Source organism: Calonectris borealis, chromosome 17 (genome assembly GCF_964195595.1).
Source record: "Calonectris borealis chromosome 17, bCalBor7.hap1.2, whole genome shotgun sequence".
NCBI classification, from domain to species: Eukaryota; Metazoa; Chordata; class Aves; order Procellariiformes; family Procellariidae; genus Calonectris; species Calonectris borealis.
This window is the reverse complement of record NC_134328.1, coordinates 6,941,367-6,965,373: the sequence shown is the minus strand read 5'-3', so window position 1 is coordinate 6,965,373 and position 24,007 is coordinate 6,941,367. Positions and strand designations below refer to the sequence as shown.

Sequence of the window (24,007 nt, the reverse complement as noted above, 5' to 3'; positions counted from 1 at the left end):
GTTTAATCTTCAAGTGCATAAGCTAATATTTGTAGTATAAAATTTCATCCCATTCATTTCATCCCCTTCAGTGTTCAAAGTCTTCCAGGGTTGTGTTTTTTTTTGTGTGTACCCTGATCCTTCTCTGGATTAGTGCCTCCCAACTTAACATCAACCCCAGCCTCGTAGTATCTGTGCTTCAGCCATTAATGAAAATGCTAAGCAAATTTAGTTACAAGACTGATACATAAGAAATTCCACTTGCAGCTGCCACCCAACCCCCACTTTCTTTTCAGTGTTGCCTTCTTTCCTTTACCAGCTGCTTACACACCTCATCATCATGCTGGTAGTTTCCATTTTCTCCATCTTGACTGTGTTTTCCGTATTTTCCACACTTCCAGTGTATCAGATGCTCCAGATCTATGAAATCTGCACTTGCTCGGTTCTGGTAGGCCTGATTCTTACTTTGCTTTTAGCCATGGAAATTCTGCAGACCTAATCTACTCTCTTTACTTGCAGGTTGGCTTGTTCTTTGCCCTCTTATTTTCCACATGAACTGGTTTTTTCCAGCACTGGATTCAAACCTTGCAATTTTACAGCATCAAAACAGTTTTTCTTTTCTACTTTAATAGGAAGTCTGCAGTAAAACCACATCTGTAGCCAACACTGCACAAACAGGAAGAGTTTAGCTCTACACTTGCCAGTTTGAGCTGGTATCAAAAACAACTTTTCCCTTAGTTTAAACTTCCGACTCCTCATTGCTCCATACAAATATCAGAACTTAAACTGTTCAACAGAGCTTAGAGCTGAGGAACTAAAGGGTATAACAGAAAAATAAGATCATACCTTCTTTCCTTATAATATAAACCAACTTTTAATAATAAAAACTTCTATCACATTTTCAATGAGAATAACATGTACATTTCAATGTAAAACAGTGCACAGTGTAAATGCCCTTAGATACTCTTCTATGCATCTTTAATGTTTACAATGACTGCATAAGCGTGGGCCAGGATCCTCACCAGGCTGTGTAAATTGCTGCAGTTCCACTGAACAGAGCTGATGCAGACAAAGCGAGGATCTTGGCCTATGTGTTCTTTTTATTTTTGGGTGTTCCTACAGTTCTTATAATACTAAGTACATTTTAAGTTGAGGATTCAGTAAAGAAACATCCATTTCTTCTTCAAACAGCAAATGGTGAGAATAACTCTTCCAAAATTAACAAAAAGTGCATTGAAATAATGATCTGCTCATCTGGCTGCAGTACAACATGGATACTCAGTAACAAACCCCTGTAACCGACAGCTGGCGATTGATGGGTTGTCCTAGTTCCCTGCAACAGGTTGCTGTAGGTCAGAGGAAACAGTAAAAAGTAAGAGATTAAACAAAACACGTTGCTTCCCCAAAATTATTTCAGCCTGTGAGTGAAGAAAAAAAAAATTAAAAAATTAAGAAACAAGGTTCAGAACAATCTGCATGCCCAAACTTGTCATAAGCCATTTTGTGTTGCGAAGTGTAGATTAAAAAATTTAAGAAACCTTCATATCCAAATGGAAAAAGTCTAATTTTAGTTTTTGAGTTGGTTTGGATGTTACTAAAATAAAATTAAGCCAGCTAAAAAACGAACAACGTCACAAATAAAACCCCCAAACCTTTATTTTCTAGAATATACATCACTGCAAAGCGCTCCTGGATCTCCTAACTATGAGCTGTTTCAAACAAGGCCGTGGAGAAACAGGGGAATGGTAAGTTTCCTATACACCCTTCTACTGACACCTGCTACAATTGAAATTCGTTAGGGATGGATGGTCATATTAAGGCACTCACTCCAAAAGAACACTATTTCTGTCCTGAGACTGCTTACATGTTTCAATTAGTTTCAGCCAGTAATTTGGAAAAAATTACTGTGCTTAGGATAATACTGACAGAATGGAGAACAATTTTTCAAACAAGAAAAAAAATAAAGTACATTATATACATGATTCCTTTTTTCTTTTAACTTAAAAGCATCCCTAATACATCTTAATAACTGTATTAAAGACTACTTAAATATTGAAAGATTTTAAATAATGTAGATTTCTTTTCAGTAAACTGGGAGTAGCTGTGTAATTGCCAGCATATTGGTCCCACTTTAAACAATATAATTTTTATTTAAATCTTGTATATATAATAACATGATCGAAAACACATATTCCACTCCACATAAATAAGTATAGTTCTTCTGACCTGTTTTAAAAACTACATCTGTTCAAATAATCAGATTATAAGACTGTATTTTTCCTTTGTAAAGTTTCCTTTAAAATCCTTCACTCCCAACCTCTTCTCTTAAATAGTACTGTATTTCCAGAGTACATAATAGGGCATTAGTAAAAAGAGTTAATCAAAAACCTGAAAGCTAAGTAAAATGAAGTAATGTTAAGAAGTATTATGGAATGTATACTCTGCAGCATAGAGAGATTGGTTCTCACTGGGCTGAAGTGGAAAATTATTCCAGAAGAAATTCTTTATGTTCATATTTGAATAAACCTTAGATTGTGCTATTCGTTGTTCAAAAGTGCAGGTCAGTTCACAAAAAAGTGGTGTTTATGAAGCTACTGCTCAAGGACGCTGATCAAAATTATGCTGGCAATTAAATGGATGCCAGATGCAATACAGGGAGAGAGAAATGCGTCATTTTGGATGTTCTTAACCGTCTCTTGAAGTCCACAACTTCTAGGTGGCAGTACAAACAAGTCATTAGTAAAACTGCGCTTTCTTGAAATATAATTGTCACTTTTCCAGGCATCTAGCAAATGGCAGTAACATCCATCTTAGCTCTATGGTGTTTGTTTCAAGAATTTCTTCCAGAAGTCAAAGCAATGCAAGAATCCCTGCAGGTGCTGCAGGAGTTCAAAGGCAGATTCTTGGTGCCTGGGTCCAGCAGGTTCATCTCCTACTAAACCAGAGCAGCATCTCTTCCTCTCTTGATTCAGCACCACCAGTGTCAGTTAGCATGGGTCCTCAGACAGGGCTGCTCATAGTTGAATGCTTTAAGGATGCTGCAATGTAGGTGCCTCTCTCACTTCTATAAATCCCCATCTGTAGGTGGCTGGCACAACCTATAGAGTCTTTAAGGCAGATGACGAGTACAGTATTAAATATCATAAGGATGATAACATAAAGTCACTGGCATAGTATATGAAAGTCAACTTCTCCTTTATCATTCTGCAAGCTTTAGAGATAATTCGCTACCAAGAATACCACTATTTTTAATTTTAATAATTGCAAATTTAGAAGTGCCACTAGTGATTTATTAACTAAAGTATTTACAATCATTGTTTAAATACTATTTGAGACTTTCCATCACTCCCTTTTAACTTTGGCCCAATTTGGGTCTTCAACAGTCCCTTCTCTCATTTCTTTTGTTTTAAAGCCAGTTCAGCATTTTTCCTGACAAAAGAGTTCACCTCTCACACAGATTGGGATACCAAAAAGATAAAAGAACATATTTGCTTGTTGATATGGTTGAACAAACTTTAAAATAAGTAATCATGTTTTCAGAGAAATTTTTTGAACCACATGATTAGCAAATTGAGACCAGTGGTTAAGCCTACGCGCACCTTGACTGTCATTCATATATGACTGTTTGTGGTAGCTTTTTCTTGGCTTTTTCTACTTTACATTTGAATAAACTCAAGTCTTTTATAACTTCTCTTTCAAGACTGCTACTACAGAGTTTGACAAACCTCAATGCTAGGAAATATAATCCTGAGAATTAACATTAATTCACCAGATCTCCTTTTAACTTTGCTCAGTTTTATTTCACATTATGATGATGGAACCCAGTAGGAACACATGTATCTGAGCTTTATTGCCCTGAAACAATCTAAGTAAATAGTCCTGGAATTTGTCATTGTGATTTAGAGTGTATATGAAAGAAGAGAAATGCCTCATCTTATGATTTGTTTGTAAAGCTGTTTCTTTTTGAACATAGCATGCTGTTATGGTCATAAAAATGGAACCAAAGTAATGTACAGCCATTAATAAGGCAAAATAACCATGGTGCTAAAACACTGATGACACTGGGGACATGGTACAGGGGCCACCACAGACTATTATTTTATTCCTTTTTGAAATAGCAATTACAATCCAAAAGAAGGATAAGGTTCTAAATGCAAAATATTGTTCTTTTTAAGGTCTCTGAGAAAATAAACCAAGGCCGGACTGTTATAGTAAGCATCATCACAGTCTCTAAAGTTTAAAATAATCTCCTATAAACATTTTGAGGAGCAGGTGGAGTGGGGGGAAGGCAGGGACTAGTTGTTTAGACTAACTCAGAAGTCTTAATGGGTGAATAAGGTATCAGTGTTTTAAGGAAATCTTCTTGACACTGAACTAATATATTCTTTGAAGGACTCCAGCACTAGCAAATACACTCGCTCTGTCTGAAGGGATGGCGCAAACTTTATGGATCTTTTCTGATGCTGATTCCTGCATGCCAGAACTGTTTTGCCTTCATGTGAACAATGCCATTAACAAGAGTAGAATCAGAAGTTTCTCTGATATTTGTACAGACTGGTTCTGTATATATCGTCATTTAAATCGTGATTTGTTACTACCATTGTGGGAAAATGCTCTGTTACAGTTTACCAAAGAATATTCTCTCTGATATATGAAATGGGAGGAAATTGAGCAGAGAGAGACACTCCTCTTACAAATAAAGGTATTCTTATCCTGTAGAAAGAGATGATGAACATCTCTAGCTCTCATTAGGTGCAGTACGATTCACAAATGTACAGTGCTTTTCAAAGTTGTCTTCTAGATAAAAACATATATAACCCTGGGCAACTGATCTTCCTTAGAGCTGCATTACTGTATGGTTACTCTGACTTGAAGTGCTTGCTCTTAAACCTGCTCTGCCATAACTAAACAGTCAAGCTTGTCTAAGCACACAATATTATTAGCCTATGAATTATCTTTGCATATCTGCAGTCAGATTTGCCATTCAGGAATTTTATTTTCTAAGCATTCCACAGATGGCTGTCAATCACTAGCTTTGCCAACTCACAGCAACAGTCCAAAAAAGACCCTTATCTCTGATCAGTTATGTTTTATTCAGAAAATGCAGAAACCTTTGAAGTTAATGATCTGCAAATCGTAAGCAGCAAAGCTGATTAATCAGCAGTGCACTTAGTTTAGTACAGCGAGAAAGAAGAGCAGGAATTTTTTCTTTTTTCCACTGTTACTACTAAGGAGATCTTTGGGTATAACAGGAGCTCCACAATTGTTACAGAAACATAAAACCAGCACTCAGATAAAATGCATAATACATAATAACCTACCGAGGTGCACACTGTGGCATTTGGTCCATCACTTTCAGATTCTTGGCAGAGATTTCAACCCTTGGTCCCTAAGGAAGCAGAGAATTTATGGTACTGACAGTATCGATAAAGCATCTGATCCTTAGGGGAAAATACTATAATGGGAGTATGGTTTCTATTTAAGAATCCATTAACTACTTTTAGAAGATTTGGAATCCATTGCGTGGATACATTAGTCATCTGTGTTTACTTAAAAGATGGAATTAGTCCCAAAGCACTTTACAAGCACTGCTGTCTAGGACTCGGGAATTTCTACTATTTAACACTGTGATTGAGACTTTTTTTTGTATACAGAAATTGTCTTAAATATACTGGATAGCTCTATTTCTAACCATCAAGGCACACACTTTAAATAATCTACACTGAGGCACATATTTTGATTGCTGTAATGGCTATACATGCAAAAGTTAATTTGTTCCTGTCAAATATACGTGTAGCTATTCAGACATTAATAGAAATTTGGCTATATGGGTTTGTAGTGCACAAAATACAATGCCACATCGAAATAAATTGGTGTTTGTACAATGATGTTACTGGAATGAAAACGGTGGCATGTAGCAGACACACATCCAAATACTTACTTGCTTTCGCATGATGTCTGTAGCTTGCATGATACACTTGGGCAAAAGTCCATGACTTCGAGCCAGTATGGCTGCTTGCTCCAGGGACACACTCAATGTACTTCTGAACATTGGAACAAGAGATACTAAATCACAGATCATATTTAAAAATATATAAATAGGTATGTACAGGACACCTGTTAAGTATGACTTCTGTTAGCTCGTGTTCTTATATTTACTTTTTTAGGTTTTTTACTTACAAAACTATAAAATTACCTCAGTCCTGCATTTCCAGTCTCGTTACACCTAGATACTGCAATTGTTTGAGTCTCCAGCATCATTACTACAAGGCTATGTTTCACTGCTCTTCTGCATTATATACATAGGTATATATATATAAAATTATTCACACATGAATGTTTTCTTTACTCAATGGTTTTGAGACACTGGAAGAACAGTGGTGTGTTTAGAATCAATGCTTGCACACACCAAGATTCTACAGCTATTTTTGAGCCACTTCCTACATTTTCAGTGTGTGATTGAAGACAACATTGACATAAAGTTATATGCAACGAGAAAACTCAGTCAGTTGCATTGGTTGATGCACTGAAACATAAAAAAGTTTGTGTGTCAATACTAATTATTAACAAAAGTATTAGAAGTCACAATCTACCCTAAAATAAAGATGGCAGTAGATTTAGGTCCTTATTATATTCCCTTACAATGTACCTTTCTACTGCTTCGAACAGAATCAAATATATTGCTCAAATCTCTAGAAAGGACACAAGTTCTCATCACACCAGTAACACATAGGTTTCTTAAATCTCACCTCTGCATCCCAGTGCCGCACATAGTAATCTGACAGGCTCCAAGTCGATAACAGAGCTCAGAAGATATAGGTAGCAGGCCAGCTCCTGATGTGTTAATGCTAGAATATCCTGACTGGGTTGGTTTTGTATTAATGAAAGACTTCATCAGCCTGCACAGCTCATCCATTGCATTAATGGGGCGAATAAGCTAAACAAAGCAATAAAAAAATGCATCAGTGGCATACTTACACCTTCAGTTATAAAGACATTTACAATTCTTTATCCTACGTCTAAGCACAATAATCTACACAAGAGTAACTGCCACAGAGTAACAACTGTTTAGAATATACATGAACTTTGGAAGTGGAAAACCACAATTACTTAGGCTTGGGACAATTTTTTGCAATTATCACAAATCACATAGATTGTTTACAATGTATATTACAATTGCAAAGATAGTCTCTGATTTTGTCTTCCCTGCAGTAGTATTTAATGCCTTACATGCATATATTCACATATGTCACCTGCCCCAGTTAGACAGACTGCCTTTACATGAGATGTTGGGAAGTACTATTTTCCTGTTGTTTTCTTCTATAACTGTCAAGAAAGCATAACTTGCAAATTGAATGCTTGTTCATTTTCATGCATCTGTGGGAGATGAAAATTAATTCATTCTGTCTAACATCAGATATTGTATTTAACAGGGGCAGTCAAGGGTGATATGGAGTCTGATTAATGCCTGAGTTAAGGGTTTTGTGTCTACCCCAGTTCTGCACATTTTCTTCTAAACAAAAGAACTGTAGCCAAGCTTCAGAGAAATTCAGATTACTTCTTCAGGGTAGGGAACATTTTTTAAATGATGTTTGGGTTTGTACAGGTCTGCCATATGGGTATCCCACGACTGCGATTTTAGAGATGTAGAAATAATACTTCTATGAGAGAATTTATTGTAGAAATAAACACAATAACAATACCTGATCAATCTTCACTGCAGTAGTATTGGAATCAGTGGGCAAGTTTGATCTCTCTAGGTAAAATGTCCTGCAAAAAGGCCCGCAAGGACTACATTAGTTGGTGTGTCTCATTTCAAGCACATATATGTATACTATCTTGTATAAAACATCTGAGAAAGCTGTGCTAAAATTCTTGTACTTCAAGATCTGCTTTCTTATTGAACCATTTTGATTGCAGTAATTCACAGAGTCTGTACTAAAATATTCCAAATCCTCTTTTTTATGTAATTTTAGCTCTGCACAAAATTCTGAAGTCAAATTAGATGGGAATTTCATCCTGGTCAGTGCACTACTTCAGAACGAGCTTAACTATGGGAAGAAAATTAACAAGTTTCCCACACAATGAGGATCTCCAAAAATCATATTTGTACAAGAAATCATCAGGAATGAAATCTCTTTTTCATTAAATTTTAAGGTCCTCAGCAAGGAGCACTCTTTTCAGTGTCTTTTAAGGCAAAGGAGAAGCATGAAATACCTGAGTTTACGGTAGTATTGCTGCACTTTTTCAAGTGAAATACCATTAATTTGCTGTGGAAGTTCTTCTAGAGATGAGCCAGCTGGTTGTGATTGCCCCTCCATACTCTCCAGAGCTGAAGAAAAAAACATTTTACTAAACCTATGTTATTAGTTTTCTTTTTATTCATTTATTTATTTATCTCTATATCACCTCACTGCTCAGCAAATGACTGCTGGATCATGTCAAGGCTGATTCTATTACTGCATAAATTTAATGCATTTCCCAGTATGGGAATATAGTGGTAGTATCATAAAAGTGAGCTTCACAGAAAGCTGTCCTATCAAACAGCAATTACTCCCCATTAATATCCCCTTGAAGGAAATTTCCTGTATTGTATTTTGGTGTGAATATTTGCTTATCAAGTCAATTTCCAGCCCAGATGATTCTGTCATGGTGTATGCCTTTAAAAACACTTCTCTGTAGCCTGGGAACATCTCCCGATACCATACTAGATCAGACTGTCCATGTAATCCAATATAATGTCTCTCTGGCCTTTAGAGGAAGGCATGAAAAAGCCCCAAACAGGCATATCTTGTTCTCATGACTGTGTCTTATTCTAAAATCTAGCACTCCCCAGGTCTTCCTAGAATAGAAACATCTGCTTCTTAAATACATCTGTAGTTCTCAGCTGCATTATGTTAAGAGCTTCATGGTCATTCTTTATTTTGAATCTTTCAACATCATCAGTTAGCTTATTTTTCTCAAGAAAGCTTTTCATAGACACCTTTTGTAAAGAGCACCGTGTGCAGTTTCAAGCTTCCCCCATTCTGAAACCGAGAAGGCAGTCTGGAGAAGTAGTAGCTGTCAAGATAAAAGATAACCTTCAAGGCCTGACGACTTCCTTCGATGTGGTAGAAGACATGAGTATCTGGAGAAATAAAGATAAAATACTTGCTGCTTTACCACAGCAGGAGAAATGCGAAACCATTGCTATCTGCGTTGGTTGGATTATCTAATGACATTTCACATCTCCACCATTAGACAAATAAGAGAGAGCCTTTATTGAGAGAATGCAGGCTCTGAAATATTATACTTTAAAAGATACACAGTTAGCATGACCTAGCATGATGTTTGATGCTAATACAATAAACATGGTTAATAATTAAAATCCCATCTTGTTTCATGGCATCTCATACTCAGTAAACATGGAGAGAGATCTGGCACGGTGGGACACAGAATACAGAAGAGCTGGGGAAGGACAGTCCTACTTTAGGTAATGCGGTGAATGACAAACATCTGTCAGGAAGTGCTCATCATCTGTCATATCTCCCTGTGTGCGAAATCACACAGGTAAGGTACACCGGCACAGACCATAGTTACAAATCACAGAACATGCCACCAGCATCCCACGATGTCAGTCCTGCTTTTTATGCTGTGTGTTTGCAGGGAAGCTGAGGGAATGCCACAGTGCTTCTGAGAAAATGCTCAGTGCTCTCCAGGTCTGACATGGTCTGTTAGATTTATAATCATGGAGAATATTAACCTATAAAACAAACAAGAAAAAAAGAGCTTCAAAGAAACAGAGAATACTCACTTGCTACAAGACTTTCATCCAGCTGCTTGAAATAGAAGGCAACTTTGTCCAGTTCAGTCAGAGTGACCTGTATATCTTCCAGCATGGTACGCTCCTCCTTCTGTAGAGCAAAGAAACAGATATAAACAGGTTATAATCTGCCAGAAAGAGATCAATGACAGGAAGGTATAGTTGTTATGGGCATGCTTTGGTTCAGGAGACCTAGAGCAGAATGGAGCTTTCCATTAACTCCATGCCAGCCAGGTAATTACTAATGGGTCTTTAACTTTGTGATACAAGTTTAGCTACCCTTTGCTTAGATGTCATTGGATGTGATTCACAGAGAGTAGAGAGGTTTAAGGACTGAAGTTTGAAGGGATCTCTTTCTCCAAACTTTACTCTGTATCTACAAATGTGAAGAACAGCCTATCAATTACTGCAAAATAAATGTCCATACATGCCATGCAATGTGAGGAAATAGTATTACATACGCATATAGTTTGGATTGTATTTAAAAAAAAACCCACGCTCAATCTACAATGTTTACAAAGTCCAAAAAAATGTCGCTTCTTTATAGTGTCAGAGCTACTTGTCTTTTTTATGCTCCTTTTTTCTTAACATTTTTACAGTTGCAGTAGCTTATCTACTGTAGCTGTGGCTTATCTGTTCATTAGGTGCAGATGAACTATGCAAGACCAGCTCCTCTCCTCCTTAGGCATGGTGCCTCAAATACCAGCACCACGGAAGTGAGAGAGAGACTGCAGTCTATCTATTCTATAAAAGTATCCAGTCTATGAAGAAAAGCCTAGATTTTCATGTTGTCTGAACTCAAAATACTCAGAACTTTTTCACCTATTTGTTGAAATGCGTGTTTTCACCAGAAGATGGCAGGCCACGCATGCGTCACCAACAACTGAGCAGTAAAACATCCCTAAATGCAGCAGCATTAGTCCAAATATGAAGGTAGACAGATTCCTATAGTGTTCTAATGTGACAGTGGGTCCAGTATTTGTGAGGAGATGAAATTTATGGGATATGGAATATGGGGACATGGTTGTCAGCAGCAGGAATCTGCAGAGGTTGCTGTAGTGAGAGTCTAAACACACTGCTAGTGTGAAGGGCTCTGGCTGTGCTGTGAGTGGCAGAGAAGCATACAGGCAAGTGTGAGCAGGCCCAAGGGTGCCACAACTCTTCATCTTACCACAGCGGGGGATAGAAGAGACTGGTAGTTTAGTAAAACACCAGTGGCTGCTATCTGTTCCAGCCATTTTCTGCTGGCGTCTCTGCTGCTCTCTTCGTATTCCCCATTGTTGTTGTATCGATAATTGAGAGCAGCCAGTAACTGCTCTGAAAAGGTGCAAATAGCAGCCACAAGAGACTGACAGAAGATGGAATCACGTCTCAGCTGTAGCTCAGTATCTGCCAGAGAAGGGGAGAGAAGCATAAAGAAGTCATGAGTATACTTGTCTTTAATCTCACTGCCAAAGAAGCAGTTTGCGTGTGTGTGTGTGCGCATGACGTTTGGCTTCTGCTGTAGCTTTGCACAGACTTAACAGATAACCTCTTCTTGCTGTGTGACCTGGGTGTATAGATAAAGACAGCATAGCTGGAGTACATGCAGTTTGAAAATTTTCTAGTCCACTTGGCTGTTTATTACCACCTCTGCCATCTGCATGCTCATTCTTCCAATGGGGAAGAGCTGTAACTCTTTAGTGCCATATCTGGACTGATTCCCTTCTTTTTATGTTTACAGAAGCAAGAGAATTCTTGAAAGCAGATCTCTGCCATTACTTCTCTCCTGGGCTATTAGAGATTCATCTTCCTCCATCCATCTGTATTTTGTGGGCTTCCCATATGCTTAATGCATTAACTGGGCCTGCCCATACGGTACCAATTGGTTTATGTTTCCTGGGAGAATTTTCCCTGTGTTAACTTTGCTTCCAGTCCGCCTGCCAGGCAGCCACATGCTGGTCAACTCAACCTCATCACACTTAGGGGGATTGCCGGCCAAAGAGGCACATGAATAAGTGACGAGCTACTTCACAGGCACCCTGGGCTCCTCCAGCAGACACTGCAGTACAGCAGTCTCTCATTGTCAAGGCAGAGTTCCCTAGAGAAAGAAGCTGAAGACATCCCCCAGAGGCTTTGAAGTTCTGGATTATTTTTATAAAGCACTGAACACAATAGATCGACTAATACACTCCAGGCCCTGGGCCATATTCTCAACTTAAGGGCAAGCAATCCTTCTAGCAGTACACCTCTGTACTGCTGGAAGTAAGGTGAAGAGAGCTTAGGACTGCCCCTCAAGGCCAGGGAATCCCTGATGCCATAAAGCTGCCATAGCCAGTTCAGCGCCATCTGCTCCTCCATTCTTTTCAGAGGATGTTCATGGAAACGCTGCAGGAGATGGGGCACAGGTAGAGACTTAGGGAGTCATTTTATCTGCTATCAGTAAAACCAGCTTTTATGGACACTAGACTGACGCCACAGGCTGGTTTGGACAGACTCACGGACCAGGCCTGGCAGGAGCTGAGAGGTGACTTAGAGCCATACAAATCTCTCATCTTCATTCTGTGAAGACTTCAGAATCAAGTCAGGCACAGTGAAATAACGACCGCCTACTCCAGTTATTGATCACCTCATTTTCAAACAAAAGTACACCAAGTAGGTGTTTCAATTACAGAAAGACTGCACATTCACTCCTGGGAAAGGCCTGTCCCTTGATCTGCGAGCACAATGTTTTGTGCATGGTAACAGATTAACGATGTCCACGGTGTATTTAGGTGCTGCCTGCACATTTAGGTTCTTAGTCTGCTCCTGGCTATAATTTCAGTACACACAATCCTAACTCCTAACACGCCTGCTCTGTTTGGAAAGATGACAGAGTCCATGGTCTCACAGAAAGTTGTGCAATAGGTCTCATTTTTGCTGCATGTTCTCACCACAGCAGGAAACAGTAAAGGCCATCTGGGAAGGAGGATTGTACTAAGGAAAAAATGAAGATAGTAAAAAGAAAAACAGTGTTTGTGAAACATCAGCAACCAGCTAGGTAACACAAAGCAGCCTACAGTGAACTGAAATAATGTAAACTGAAGAACAGATGTCAGATGCATGGAAAGGTTGCCCTAGATGCAGAGCATGAGAAATGTTAGCATAGAATGCCAGGGAAAAACCTAAATGCTAAGGAAAAACATAACATTCTGATGTACGCACATGCATAGGGACTTCTGTATATGTGATGTTGTTTTGCAACAAATCAAAACTCCTTACCTGTGCATTTTAACAAGGCCAAAAGCAGCTGATTCTTCCCATCTAAAACAGTGAAGAAAAGGAATGCTCTAGTCAACATGATACCATGGTAGATTTGATTGCATTTGGTTAACAGTCTCCTCATTCCCCACAATCCCTGGCCCCTGCGTGGCCATTTCTATTTACTCTAGTAGTCCTTACTCACACAGACATGTTAATGACTGAAAAAGAAACAAGGTGTAAATCAAAGAGTTTTACAGGCTAAATGCTCTGTTAACTACCATGAATTATTGGAAACAAATTGCACATGTAGATGAATCCCTAAGGAGGTGATTTCTGTCCAGCGCTTTGCACGGGACTGTGAACATCAGATTCAGCTCCTGTTCCAGTTCAATCAGACTGCAATGGTTTAGGATGTTGTAGTATCTGATTAGCATTCATTTCATTTTGGAATATACCAAGCATCTCTCTCCCCGTTTTCTAAAAGGGTTAAAAAAAGCACAGGGAAATAGATCAGTCCAATATCACTCTGTCTGAATGGGCTGATGAAATAACGTAAGGGAGAGAAAGTTCTTTGGAATTGCTGCACAGGTGAAATTTTACCATACAGCACTGGGACTCTGCAAACAATAACCTGTTTTACCTGTTCGTCTCTAGAGCTCAGTACAGCCTTATTACAAATTGAGATAAAAATGATAAAATGAACTGCTAGACTTGATTAGATCAAGACCTTTTCTCCCTGAAGCCGATAACAAACTTTTTCTTGCTTACAGACCTTCCACATGTTTTTGTATGATTTCAACAAGGTTCTTGATGCGCAATGGAAGGTTCCATGGATCTTCTTGAATACTGGCTTGAATATTATTCCGGCACCTAACTGTGGTTTCTTCCTTCTGTTTAAATTCTAGAAAAAAATGGAGTTCATTCGCCATTAAGGAAATGCTACATAGCTGAGAGTGGCTTATGAGTTACAACGTGTATACAGATGAAAGCAGAGATACAGTATCAATAGCAACAGCTGTGAATGAAAAAGGTTCTTAAATAGATCCAATACAGAAGGAAAAAAGACTATTCCTATAATCTCATGATCAGTAGTCTCCTAGCATTGTTTTCAGGATTGTGGACTAAAAGTTATGTACGTGGGTAACATGCACAGTGAAAGGAGCTCGGCACTACTCACAAAGCACGGAACTCCCTTCTGTTTTCTCTGCCTTTAATAATGTGCAGGCAGCTATACTGGGTCGATCTAGAGTGTCTGGCTCTGCAGAATCAAATCAACTTTTTGGCTGCAGCTGTCATATCCCATAATACTGATGAGAAGTTATGAAATATTCTGCTTTCTTTCACCTGATGGAAGCTAATTATTTAATTACAGAGTAGAAGATTTATTCTCCATGACTTAGCTATGTAGCTAAGCCAAATACCCCATTGTTGGTGATAAAATGCATAAGCAGACAGAGAAACTGTGCCAAATAACTGCTCATGAACAGAAACGGGATGGCATTCAAATTGACATCCATCACTGAAAGGTGTCTGTGGTAGCTATTAAACAGACACTTTGGTCCAGGATTCCAGCTGAATGTAAGCAGGGCTTGTCTGTTCCTTAGTGTGATGAATGTGGGATCTTCAGTTAACTTCAGTTAACTAAAAGACTCTCTCAGTGTAATTAATCTAGTTTTAATAAATGAGACTCTGTTTAAGCAAAATAAAATAAAGGAAGTGAAGACAGGGTGTCTGTTATTTCTTCACTTCATTCAAACAGTGCATGGAAAGACTAACAGATATTCTACATAAATATGAATGTGTTTGTAGAGATGAGTTCATGTAACAGAACTTCATAGGAGTTATTTCTGGAGTCGGGGAAAAAAAAGCAGAAAAAGCTCTCTTCTAGAGTTTGCCACCGTAACTTAAAACTAGAGCTTGTCAAAGGTTGGAGCGTGACTACAGCACCTGAAGTATAGTAGGAATAGTAGGAAACATTTCAGATTTCAAGTGGGAAAGGAAATGCAGGAAATGTTCAGAAAATAAAGTCCTGTGTATTTCAGTGAGAGAAGAAACCACATCCTGGGACCCAAAACCATTAAGACCAAAGTCTCATCATGCTCCCTGAGGAAAAAGAAAACACGGTATCATTTGTTTGCTCTCTATGAGAATCAGTTTTCAAAATAAGTGTCATGTGAGGATGAATTTACTCTGGCAATTATCCATCTGAAGAAAAGCAGAATAAGTCATTAAGCAAACTCAGGCAGAACCTTTTGGTGCCCCAGATCTACAGTGGTCAGCCCCTCATCAGCTTATCAGAGTGCTCATTTACCTTGTACCTGACCTATCTTACCTTGTACCTTTTGAGATACATATCTGTGTTCACATCAAAGGATAGATTTGGAGACTTGTGAAAGAGGTGTGAGGATTCAATGGCATGTAACAGAAAAGTGCTCTGTGTGTTTCAGAAGGAATTAATATGAAAATGACCTCTTAAGGATGCAAAATTTTGATGGTCAGACATGGTACCTGCCATTAATGTATGACTGGGTAGGCTGCATAGTTAAGTAACTCTGTGTGGCCACATGTGCATTCATGTTAAGCTCTTAAGTGCTAGCAAATCACATTATTAAATACAATCAACCTTTTTCTTTACCTTGCAAACTGTGGTCCATTGGAAAGTGCTTGGTTTCTTCGAAGGCCTTAGTTATTACTGGTCCTTTTAGAAGTGCATTGATTGCATCAACCTACAATTAGAATGTTTTCAATCAGTGTTAGTAAGACTTGCAGAAGAAAATCCGAACAGAACTCTTGTGGGAAAATGAAAAAAGCATTACACTATTTGTATTTTGGAATAATTTCTCATTGATAAGTAGCATTAAGACTTTCTAACCATGAACTGACCTCAAGAGCCTCTCACATTAAATACAGCATTTTGCACAATGATGATCTACATGCGATGAGATAAAAGATAATACAAAACAATTCTCTGGCGCTATACATCTATAAAGACATCCGTTGGCTGAACTTGCGAGGACTCTCCCGAGATCTGTAAATGTGATCCATTTAGATCATACAAGGTATTAGAATTTTATTCATCTTTTCCTTTTTTTCATGAAAGCTTTTTTCCCCTTAGTCTAATGCCTGAGACAAGGCAGGTCAACCTTGCCTAAATCACACAACGCAACTTGAATGTTGACAAAATTGATTCCTCAAACTGTCCTAAAACATACTTGCTTACACTGTACCCAAAATCTTGATAGTTTGCCTTCCCTCAAAATATGATTTCATTGAACAATTGGATACGTCCAATTTCTTGTATTGACATTGATAAAGAGAAAGCAATTCTGTGTAACAGTAATGCTTTACATACCTGGTTAAAAAGATGTTCCAGACAGCCATGAAGTTTGTCTTGCTTGTCTAAAGGAATCCTCATATCATTAGGAAGCTCATCTCCTAATAAAGGAAAGATGAAAAGCTTTTAACTGTCTTACAGATGTAATCTGTGATGAGGCCACAGATGACACAAGCACACCTTCACACTGGACTGGGTGAAAAATGATTGCTGCTTTATCCCTAATTCATAGATCAAAATACTCAAGATTTTTCATATAATGCAAATGTCCAATAACTAAAGAAGCTTATCCCTCCCTAATACCTCTTCCATATTCCAAATTTACTGCAGTTCATTAGAAAAAGAACAAATCTCTATCATTATATTCTTGTGATTAGTTTTGAAGAAACCACATTTGCAACTTAAACATGCAAGTGCTTATAATCAGCAAAGACTTATCAGCTCGCCTAAGGTGTCTGGTATGAGAAATATGTACGTAACCCATGCATATACTCACCTGATCCCATCTCATCACTACCCAAGTAAGAGCTATTACTCCGTACACTGGTGTACGACAACACTGAGTCCCGGTTACTGTTACATTCACTAGAAAGAAAAGCAAAGAAGGTGATTGAAAAAAAAGCTGTCCTTACACCCAGTCTCTGATATACTATCATTCTGTTTTAATTAACACTGCAATTCCCAAAACTGTTACGCATATACAAAAGAAAAACTAATTACATGCAGAACAACCATTAAGCAAGGCCTCTGGGGCTGGCACTGTAAGAGGATGTCTTTTTCCATTTGTAGTGACCACTCAATGCTTAATATATCGCCTGGATCCTATAAATAATGAAAATGGACTTCCCACCACGGACCTCATCTGGGTTGCACCATTAAACATGCTCTATGAGCATCGAGTAGGGGAGAAATAATTAAAATCTATGAGACTGAATCTCCATTAAACTCAGTATTTGTTACCAATCCTCAGGATAGTACAGCATCCAACTCCAGCATATATTGAAGCTGCAGTAGCACAGATATTGGAGATGGGAGAGGAAATGTAAGGAATCTGTACCATCGGAAAATCAGGCACTGCAGATCCTAAAACTATCTCAGGAAGCAGAGGAGTCACTACAGTTGGCTTCACACCAACGTTGGCTCATGCACAGCTGGAAAATTCTAGTACGAATCTCCTCTGTTTAAAGTTCACTTTATACTAATATAACTTAATAAAAGTAATCAAAAAGGCTATGGATCTCAGTCTGTCCCCCTCCAATTAAGTGACACAGTGTTTTTAATGGTACAAGCCCAAAACAAAGCCTACAAAATTCTCCATATTGTCTCTTCCTCTGTTTTTGTTTTAGACTGAGATGAGAGAAAAAATACGAGAGCAATTGAAAGAACCCTAACTGGGGTTCTTGCCTGTCCTTTGTTAAACCTATTATCAAAGAAATCTATTTTTTCTGAAAAAGATTAATACGTATGGCAATTACTCTGCAGTACGAAACCTTATGAAATTTGAATTACACCTCCAAATGATCCTGGAGAAAGAAGCGTGGCTAATGCAAACAAGGTATTTTCTTATCTGTAATTTGCTCATTTTTGTAGCTCCCCAGTAGTTTTTCAGATCAAAAACCATCAAAATACATTTTATTCCCCCAAGAGTAACTATTATCTGTAACATATGCTTAATTCCCTGCCTCTGTCTAATAAAGATAAGACAGAATAATCTTTCTCATCTTACATTTATGTGTAGAATTTTGGAACAAGTGACAGACCCACAGAGACTGTTTGTGATGTCACTTTGTTACCCAGAATAGATTAGCCTCAATTATAGAAACCATTTAAACTAAACAGTGTTCATAAATGGGATTCCTATCAACAATGAAAGAAATACAGCACATTTCAATAAAAAAGTTTCAGAGCACATGTGCAGATTTAAATCTACACAATAAAGAGATGCCACAGATCTCAACGCTGTGAGTGCTGGTTCTGTTTCTTTACTGACTTCATATTTGCTGTCCTTGGAGACATTCAATATTCAACTGGACAAGACCCTGAGCAACCAATCTTGTTGGACCTGTTCTGAGTGAGAGATTGGACCATGTGGACTCCAGAGACCCCTTCCAATGTAAACTGTTCTGATTCTGCCATTTCTGCAGTCCTGCATGAATGTAACATATTACTACTCGTACTAGTACAAAACCAACAGCAAGTAAAGAAACAGGCCTGTAGCGTGGAAGTTTCAAAGACGCGTCATTCGTTCAGGTTTCTCTAATCCTCCCAAATCACTGTAAAGTGTCTTTACTCCTTCCTATAGGCAAAGTCCTATAGCCTTATTATAAAAGTAAAAATGGCTTATTAAAGATGTGAAATTGCAATGGTCAGACATGACTGCAACTTGTTGTTCCATTTCTTCTGAAGCTGAGTTTCCAAATGTTTCCTCGCAAGATAGATTTGGAGTGTGTGAGATTTCCTTTGGTAGCAAATATTCCTGGAGAAGCAGCAGTCAATCGTGTCCCAAAACCAGGATTTTGAGACACCTGAATAAACATTTGCATTTGTGGTTTCAAAGGCCCATTAAAAATAAAAAGCTCAATGTCCATTTCTGTTTCTCAGTGTCTTACACTTTTGGGAAAATTGTTTGTAGAATTGAATGAAAACATTCCCTTACAATAGCAGCTATTACAAGACCAAGCAGTTTGCAAACTCTGCTGAGCTTATGTAGTTTCCAGCTATACGATATAGAAAGGGAAAGTCACACTAGACCTATTTATGTAATTTTATTCAATTTTCTAGAAGCATTGGTATTTTGGCATTGTTATGAGAAAAGGCTTTTTTGCTGTGTGTCTCCATGGTAATAAATGTAATAAATGTAATGAAATAACTATAGCTAGTGAATACTTTACTGAGTGAGTACAGAATAATTGACTGACTGGAAAATAACATTATTTCAAATAATCAAACTTAGAAAAAATAGTTCTAACCTTTAAGAGAGTTAGGGCTGGGGTAGTTATTTTCAAGGGACTAAGGGAGTCCTGTATGTTTCTTTGGAAAAAAGCTATGGTGTTCACTTAGGTGATGCACAGCTGACACCATGACTGATGCTGGATGTAGTCTATCTGGAAAACCTCAACTAAGACTTCCAACAACTGCCAAAAAGCCAATCAGGAGATCTTAAGGTTGTTTTAGGGTCATCAGATCAGCAAAACCCCAGTGTCCACTGAAGGTCTGTGAGGTCTGCTGGATTTTGGTGCTTTCTACTACTATGCTGCTTGTTGTCACCCAGCAGCACAATTCAGAACCAGGCAAACGTCAGCCCAGATAAAGAATTCTAGATATCGTAGCTAAATAAAGCAAGTGCTGCAGCCTCTTACTTGATGTGTAACTCTGTTCACATAACCCCAAGAACAGAAGAATTCTTGGGAACAGAAAAGCTCCAAGAAAACACTCGTAACAGGAATGAAGATACACCCTGGGAAAATCTGGACCTCCACTCTGCTAGGGGGACTTACATGGCAATTCATCACTCCTCATCAGAGCCACACAGAGTGGTTATACTTATGGTACAGCAACAGATGCACACTTGCATCAAGGCTTACTAGTACTCTTCCATTTCTTCCTTTTCATAGATGTTACTCCACGGATACTGTTCAGATTAAGATCACGTGAAGTCCTTCTGCTGAACCATGGAGAAACGCACCATGTTCATGCACACGTACCACATTTTGGAAAATTCAGATTGATACCTGGCCATTTTAGTCATGCAAGAGGTACCTGCTGGTGTATGTACATAGTCGATTATCTGCTCTAGAAAAGAATCCTGATCTATCAATTTCTCATCTACTACTATAATATTGAAAGAAAATGAGACAGACAAAGATGAGGAAAAGAGTTGCAGGTACTACAGCATAATTTTAGCAAGAGTTCATGTGACAGTTGTGTGGGTTTGGGTTAAAAACCCCATGAGGTCCTCCTGCTTGTTGAATCCATACCTGGATTAGAGCTTCGAAACATTATATTAGTAAGGTAAAAGCGGCACAATCTTCAGACTAACCTGTAGGAATCTCTGAAACTCATTGTGTCATGCCCAGAGTCTTCCTGGTCCTCCTCAGAAACTTTGAAACAGACCTTCTTGATTCCACCATGCTCAGCTTTGTCAGGATCACTCTCCTCTGTTCCCAGGGAAGGTGGAGATGTCTCCTCAGTAGATGGTGGCTCACAGGCACCACCTTCTGTAGGTTCTGTTATAGTGGACAAAAGTCTGCAAAAGTAAAACACACAGCTCTCAGGGACTGGTGGGTAGTCTCACAAATGTAGTATAATGACTAAGGTTGGAATTCAGCTATGTGAAATCAAAAGCAACCTTGCCAGTATTTTACATAGACTACAGTTACGGAAAATTGCAAGCTCTGAAAGGGGTTCATTGAAATCCATGAATCTCAGTTCACAAAAGGTCCTGTTTCCATAGGTACCCTACCTCCATAAGGTACAGCTTAATCACTGTAACCATGCCCACATATATAATGACTAAGGTTGGAATTCAGCTATGTGATAATATGTTATAACCCACAGCTCTGACAAGCTGAAAGGAGTGATTTACAAATAAGGTTCTTTTTCCTCAAAACTTGCAATTTCAATAACTTGCAGAGCTGTTTTCATGCCTCTAGGACACCTACCTCTAAAGCTGTTTGGATTCATTAATAAAGAAACTAAGACCCAGTTATCACAACGAAGTATTGTCTTGAGACTTCACCGATAACTAGTAGCGTTGTACCTCTTGGTCGTTTCTCCATCCAAGGCGCTGGGTTTCTCCTCTGGGGCAGTGCCTCAGCTCGCTGGCTCTACCCAGCAGCTACCGCCCTTTCTTAAATATGTTTGAGCCAAGGCTTCACACGCTTTACGGTCAGCTGAAGTGTTGGTGTACGATGGGCTGTTCTTTGTTGTTACTGAGATTCCTGGAAGTGGCTGTGAGCGGCTTAGGGCAGCTTATGGCCTTCTCCTACACAGATCATCCCTGCAGCCCCTGCTCCCAAAACCCCGCCAGTCACGCACAATACACAGACGCACTACTCAAATCCTTCATTACTACTACTAGGAGACCCATGATGAGAAAGAGAAAAAGACAAAAAGAGAAAAGGAAAGCATAGGTGCCATAGAGGAAGCTGCCTGAAATCACAAGTTTTGCTTAGTCTGCCTTATGACAGACAAAATCTCAAGGGTAGGGACTCCATCTATATGGAATTCCAAAACTGCTGGCGGCACCAGATAGATGCTTATATTGGAATATATAGTAAGCAAAACAGTGGCTGTTGAGTTCAGGTAGACTTTTAGGAGCAAAGGACAATAATATATACACTGGTGGATCTGCACAGGAGTAGGTTTGACACAACCAGCAAGGAGCTGTAATGCAAGTGCATGTGTAAAGAGGCGAGTGTAAGAACATGACAGCTGGGGCCGATAGGCACAATGTGTTTTCTGAGGTTAATGCCTCCATTTTATCAGAATTGCTCTCTGCAGTGCCTATGGGATTCTTTACTCACTTATTTATCTGAATGACATATTGCTTCATTTCCTTCACTGCAATGTCAAGTTTGTTAAAAAGGTGCAAGTATGAGTCCTGTATCTCCCGATCTTCCTGTTTCAGCAGAAAACTGAGTCCCCTTTCTTCTTGAATTGTTCCTCCATTCTGCTGGCCAAAGCTACCATCAAGGTCTCCATCTTCTAGGGTCAGACATCTCCAGGATGGTGCAGCCATAGTGGTGATGCAATGTTGAGTATATGAGACTGGATTTAAGGTACCTACTAAACATTGAAGGGACTAGTTAGTATGGCTCTCATGACTTTCCCCATTCCATCCCAATAATGATAGTTTAGGATAGATGGAATTTTATCAGGAAAAGATGAAATTTCACAGAATTATTTTACATAATTACATTCTATGACAAAAACATTCTTTAAAAAAAAAAAAAAAGAGACATTTTGGGTTTTTTTCCTGGCATGCCAACTAGATGTTTTGAATTTACTGCAGTCCAGAAACAGGTTAAATTATGGAAGTAAAGACAGCAAGTGTCCACACATATACTCATATAGACAAGATGGATAGTATCTAAAAGCGTTTGTTGAAATGTTAATGAATTCAGGTTCTCACCAGTTGGTCTTTGTTATTATTCCAGCTTTACAAACATTTACACACATACACACACACACGAAAAATAAATAGGATTATATCCTTACAGAAGACAAATAAAATTAATTTTCATTTAAAAATGCTGTCATTTTGGTATGGTACTTTGCTAACCACCTTAGCTCGCGTTAAAAATACTATGGAATTTTAATATCTTCATGCCATCAGGGCTTCTTTATTGACCTCATTTTGAACAGTCAATGCCATTCTTCAGAAGATTGGTTAGTCTACACTTCCCTGTGTCTCTTCCAAACATTCCTGCACTCTGACCTTCACAAGACAATGAATCAGAAGCATATTAGGTGAGATCATGATGAAGAAATGTTGGAACTCAAATAATCAGGTTGTAAGACAAATGCTGTGTAGCAGCTATTTATCAGAAAATAGATTCCCTTGACAGAGTAGAGATTTCAGCTCCAATGCATGGAATTTATTTAGTAATGACGAAAGAAGACAGCACTACAATCTGATTGACTCATGTTTTCCCCCTGAATGTAGCCTCTCTTCACAGCACTAGCACTACTATTGGTCCCCATTCACTTTTCTTTTAGTCAGTAAGTCACCTCTACCAAGTGCAAACAATACTCCAGCACGCTTAATTATCATGAGATGACCACACTGCTTAGCTAGTAAAAACATTTGACCTGAAGCCTCTCTATGCTTAAAGGCATTACTATTTTACAACACAAGGAGGCTGTCATTTTACTATAAAATTTTAAAGGGGAAAAAAGGGTCCTGGCAAGACTGTGTTTCTTTGGAACTTATTTTGACCTTGCTGAGCAGTGGAAAGACATAACTTTCTTATACAGATAAAATCAGTACAATTTGAAAGTTAATTATCACCTTGTTCTGGATCAAGACCAATAATAGAGGGCTTCCGTCCAATGCGAATGCTGAACGACCTCCCTGCTGAGGTAGTGTTTTTGGGGTATGATACCTCCATGAGGTTAACATGGCAGTTGGTGGGGCAGAAATCCATGCTGTTGAGGGAATGTGGTTCCATGATGGCTTGTTTGAAGGCTGGGCTCACCTTTGTTTTCAATTCATCTGCAAACTGGGAGAAATAAAGTAAGCATGTGCTACTTCATTTGCAAAAAATTATGATGCAACACAGACAATCCTTTTCTCTTCCTGCCTCCTATTCCAGAATCATATGATTTCTGCTGCAGCTGGAATAACACATCAAAAAAACAAAAAAGCTCATAAAACAACAAGTGAAAGCAATTAGCTATACCTTCCAGAACCCTCTTTTCAAACAGCTTAGGTTTTGCGCTACTGCGCAAAAAAGCACACATAGTTTGTTTACACTATGATACGCTATACGCTGATCATTCTGTTGTCATATTTATTCACTGATATGGTGGAAATGAACCTGCAATAACATGTTATAACCCACAGCTCTGACAAGCTGAAAGGAGTGATTTACAAATAAGGTCCTTTTTCCTCAAAACTTGCAATTTCAATAACTTGCAGAGCTGTTTTCATGCCTCTAGGACACCTA

The 24,007-nt window shown here is 38.6% G+C and overlaps 1 protein-coding gene across 1 annotated transcript in view; it reads right to left on the bottom strand.

Moving 5' to 3' along the window:
- Nucleotides 1-104: 104 nt before the first annotated feature.
- PREX1 (phosphatidylinositol-3,4,5-trisphosphate dependent Rac exchange factor 1) overlaps nucleotides 105-24,007 on the bottom strand; it is a 115,665-nt gene continuing 91,762 nt past the window's right edge. The window contains exons 24-40 of the mRNA XM_075167058.1: nucleotides 23,350-23,560; nucleotides 21,863-22,124; nucleotides 20,377-20,583; nucleotides 16,834-16,922; nucleotides 16,356-16,438; nucleotides 15,639-15,729; nucleotides 13,776-13,904; nucleotides 13,022-13,063; nucleotides 10,953-11,170; nucleotides 9,773-9,872; nucleotides 8,963-9,106; nucleotides 8,197-8,311; nucleotides 7,683-7,749; nucleotides 6,729-6,916; nucleotides 5,921-6,023; nucleotides 5,301-5,368; nucleotides 105-3,086 (exon numbers count right to left, since the gene is read on the bottom strand). Coding sequence (XP_075023159.1) covers nucleotides 3,044-3,086; nucleotides 5,301-5,368; nucleotides 5,921-6,023; nucleotides 6,729-6,916; nucleotides 7,683-7,749; nucleotides 8,197-8,311; nucleotides 8,963-9,106; nucleotides 9,773-9,872; nucleotides 10,953-11,170; nucleotides 13,022-13,063; nucleotides 13,776-13,904; nucleotides 15,639-15,729; nucleotides 16,356-16,438; nucleotides 16,834-16,922; nucleotides 20,377-20,583; nucleotides 21,863-22,124; nucleotides 23,350-23,560 — 2,160 coding nt within the window. The 3' untranslated portion in view covers nucleotides 105-3,043. The remainder of the gene's footprint in view (nucleotides 3,087-5,300; nucleotides 5,369-5,920; nucleotides 6,024-6,728; nucleotides 6,917-7,682; nucleotides 7,750-8,196; nucleotides 8,312-8,962; nucleotides 9,107-9,772; nucleotides 9,873-10,952; nucleotides 11,171-13,021; nucleotides 13,064-13,775; nucleotides 13,905-15,638; nucleotides 15,730-16,355; nucleotides 16,439-16,833; nucleotides 16,923-20,376; nucleotides 20,584-21,862; nucleotides 22,125-23,349; nucleotides 23,561-24,007) is intronic.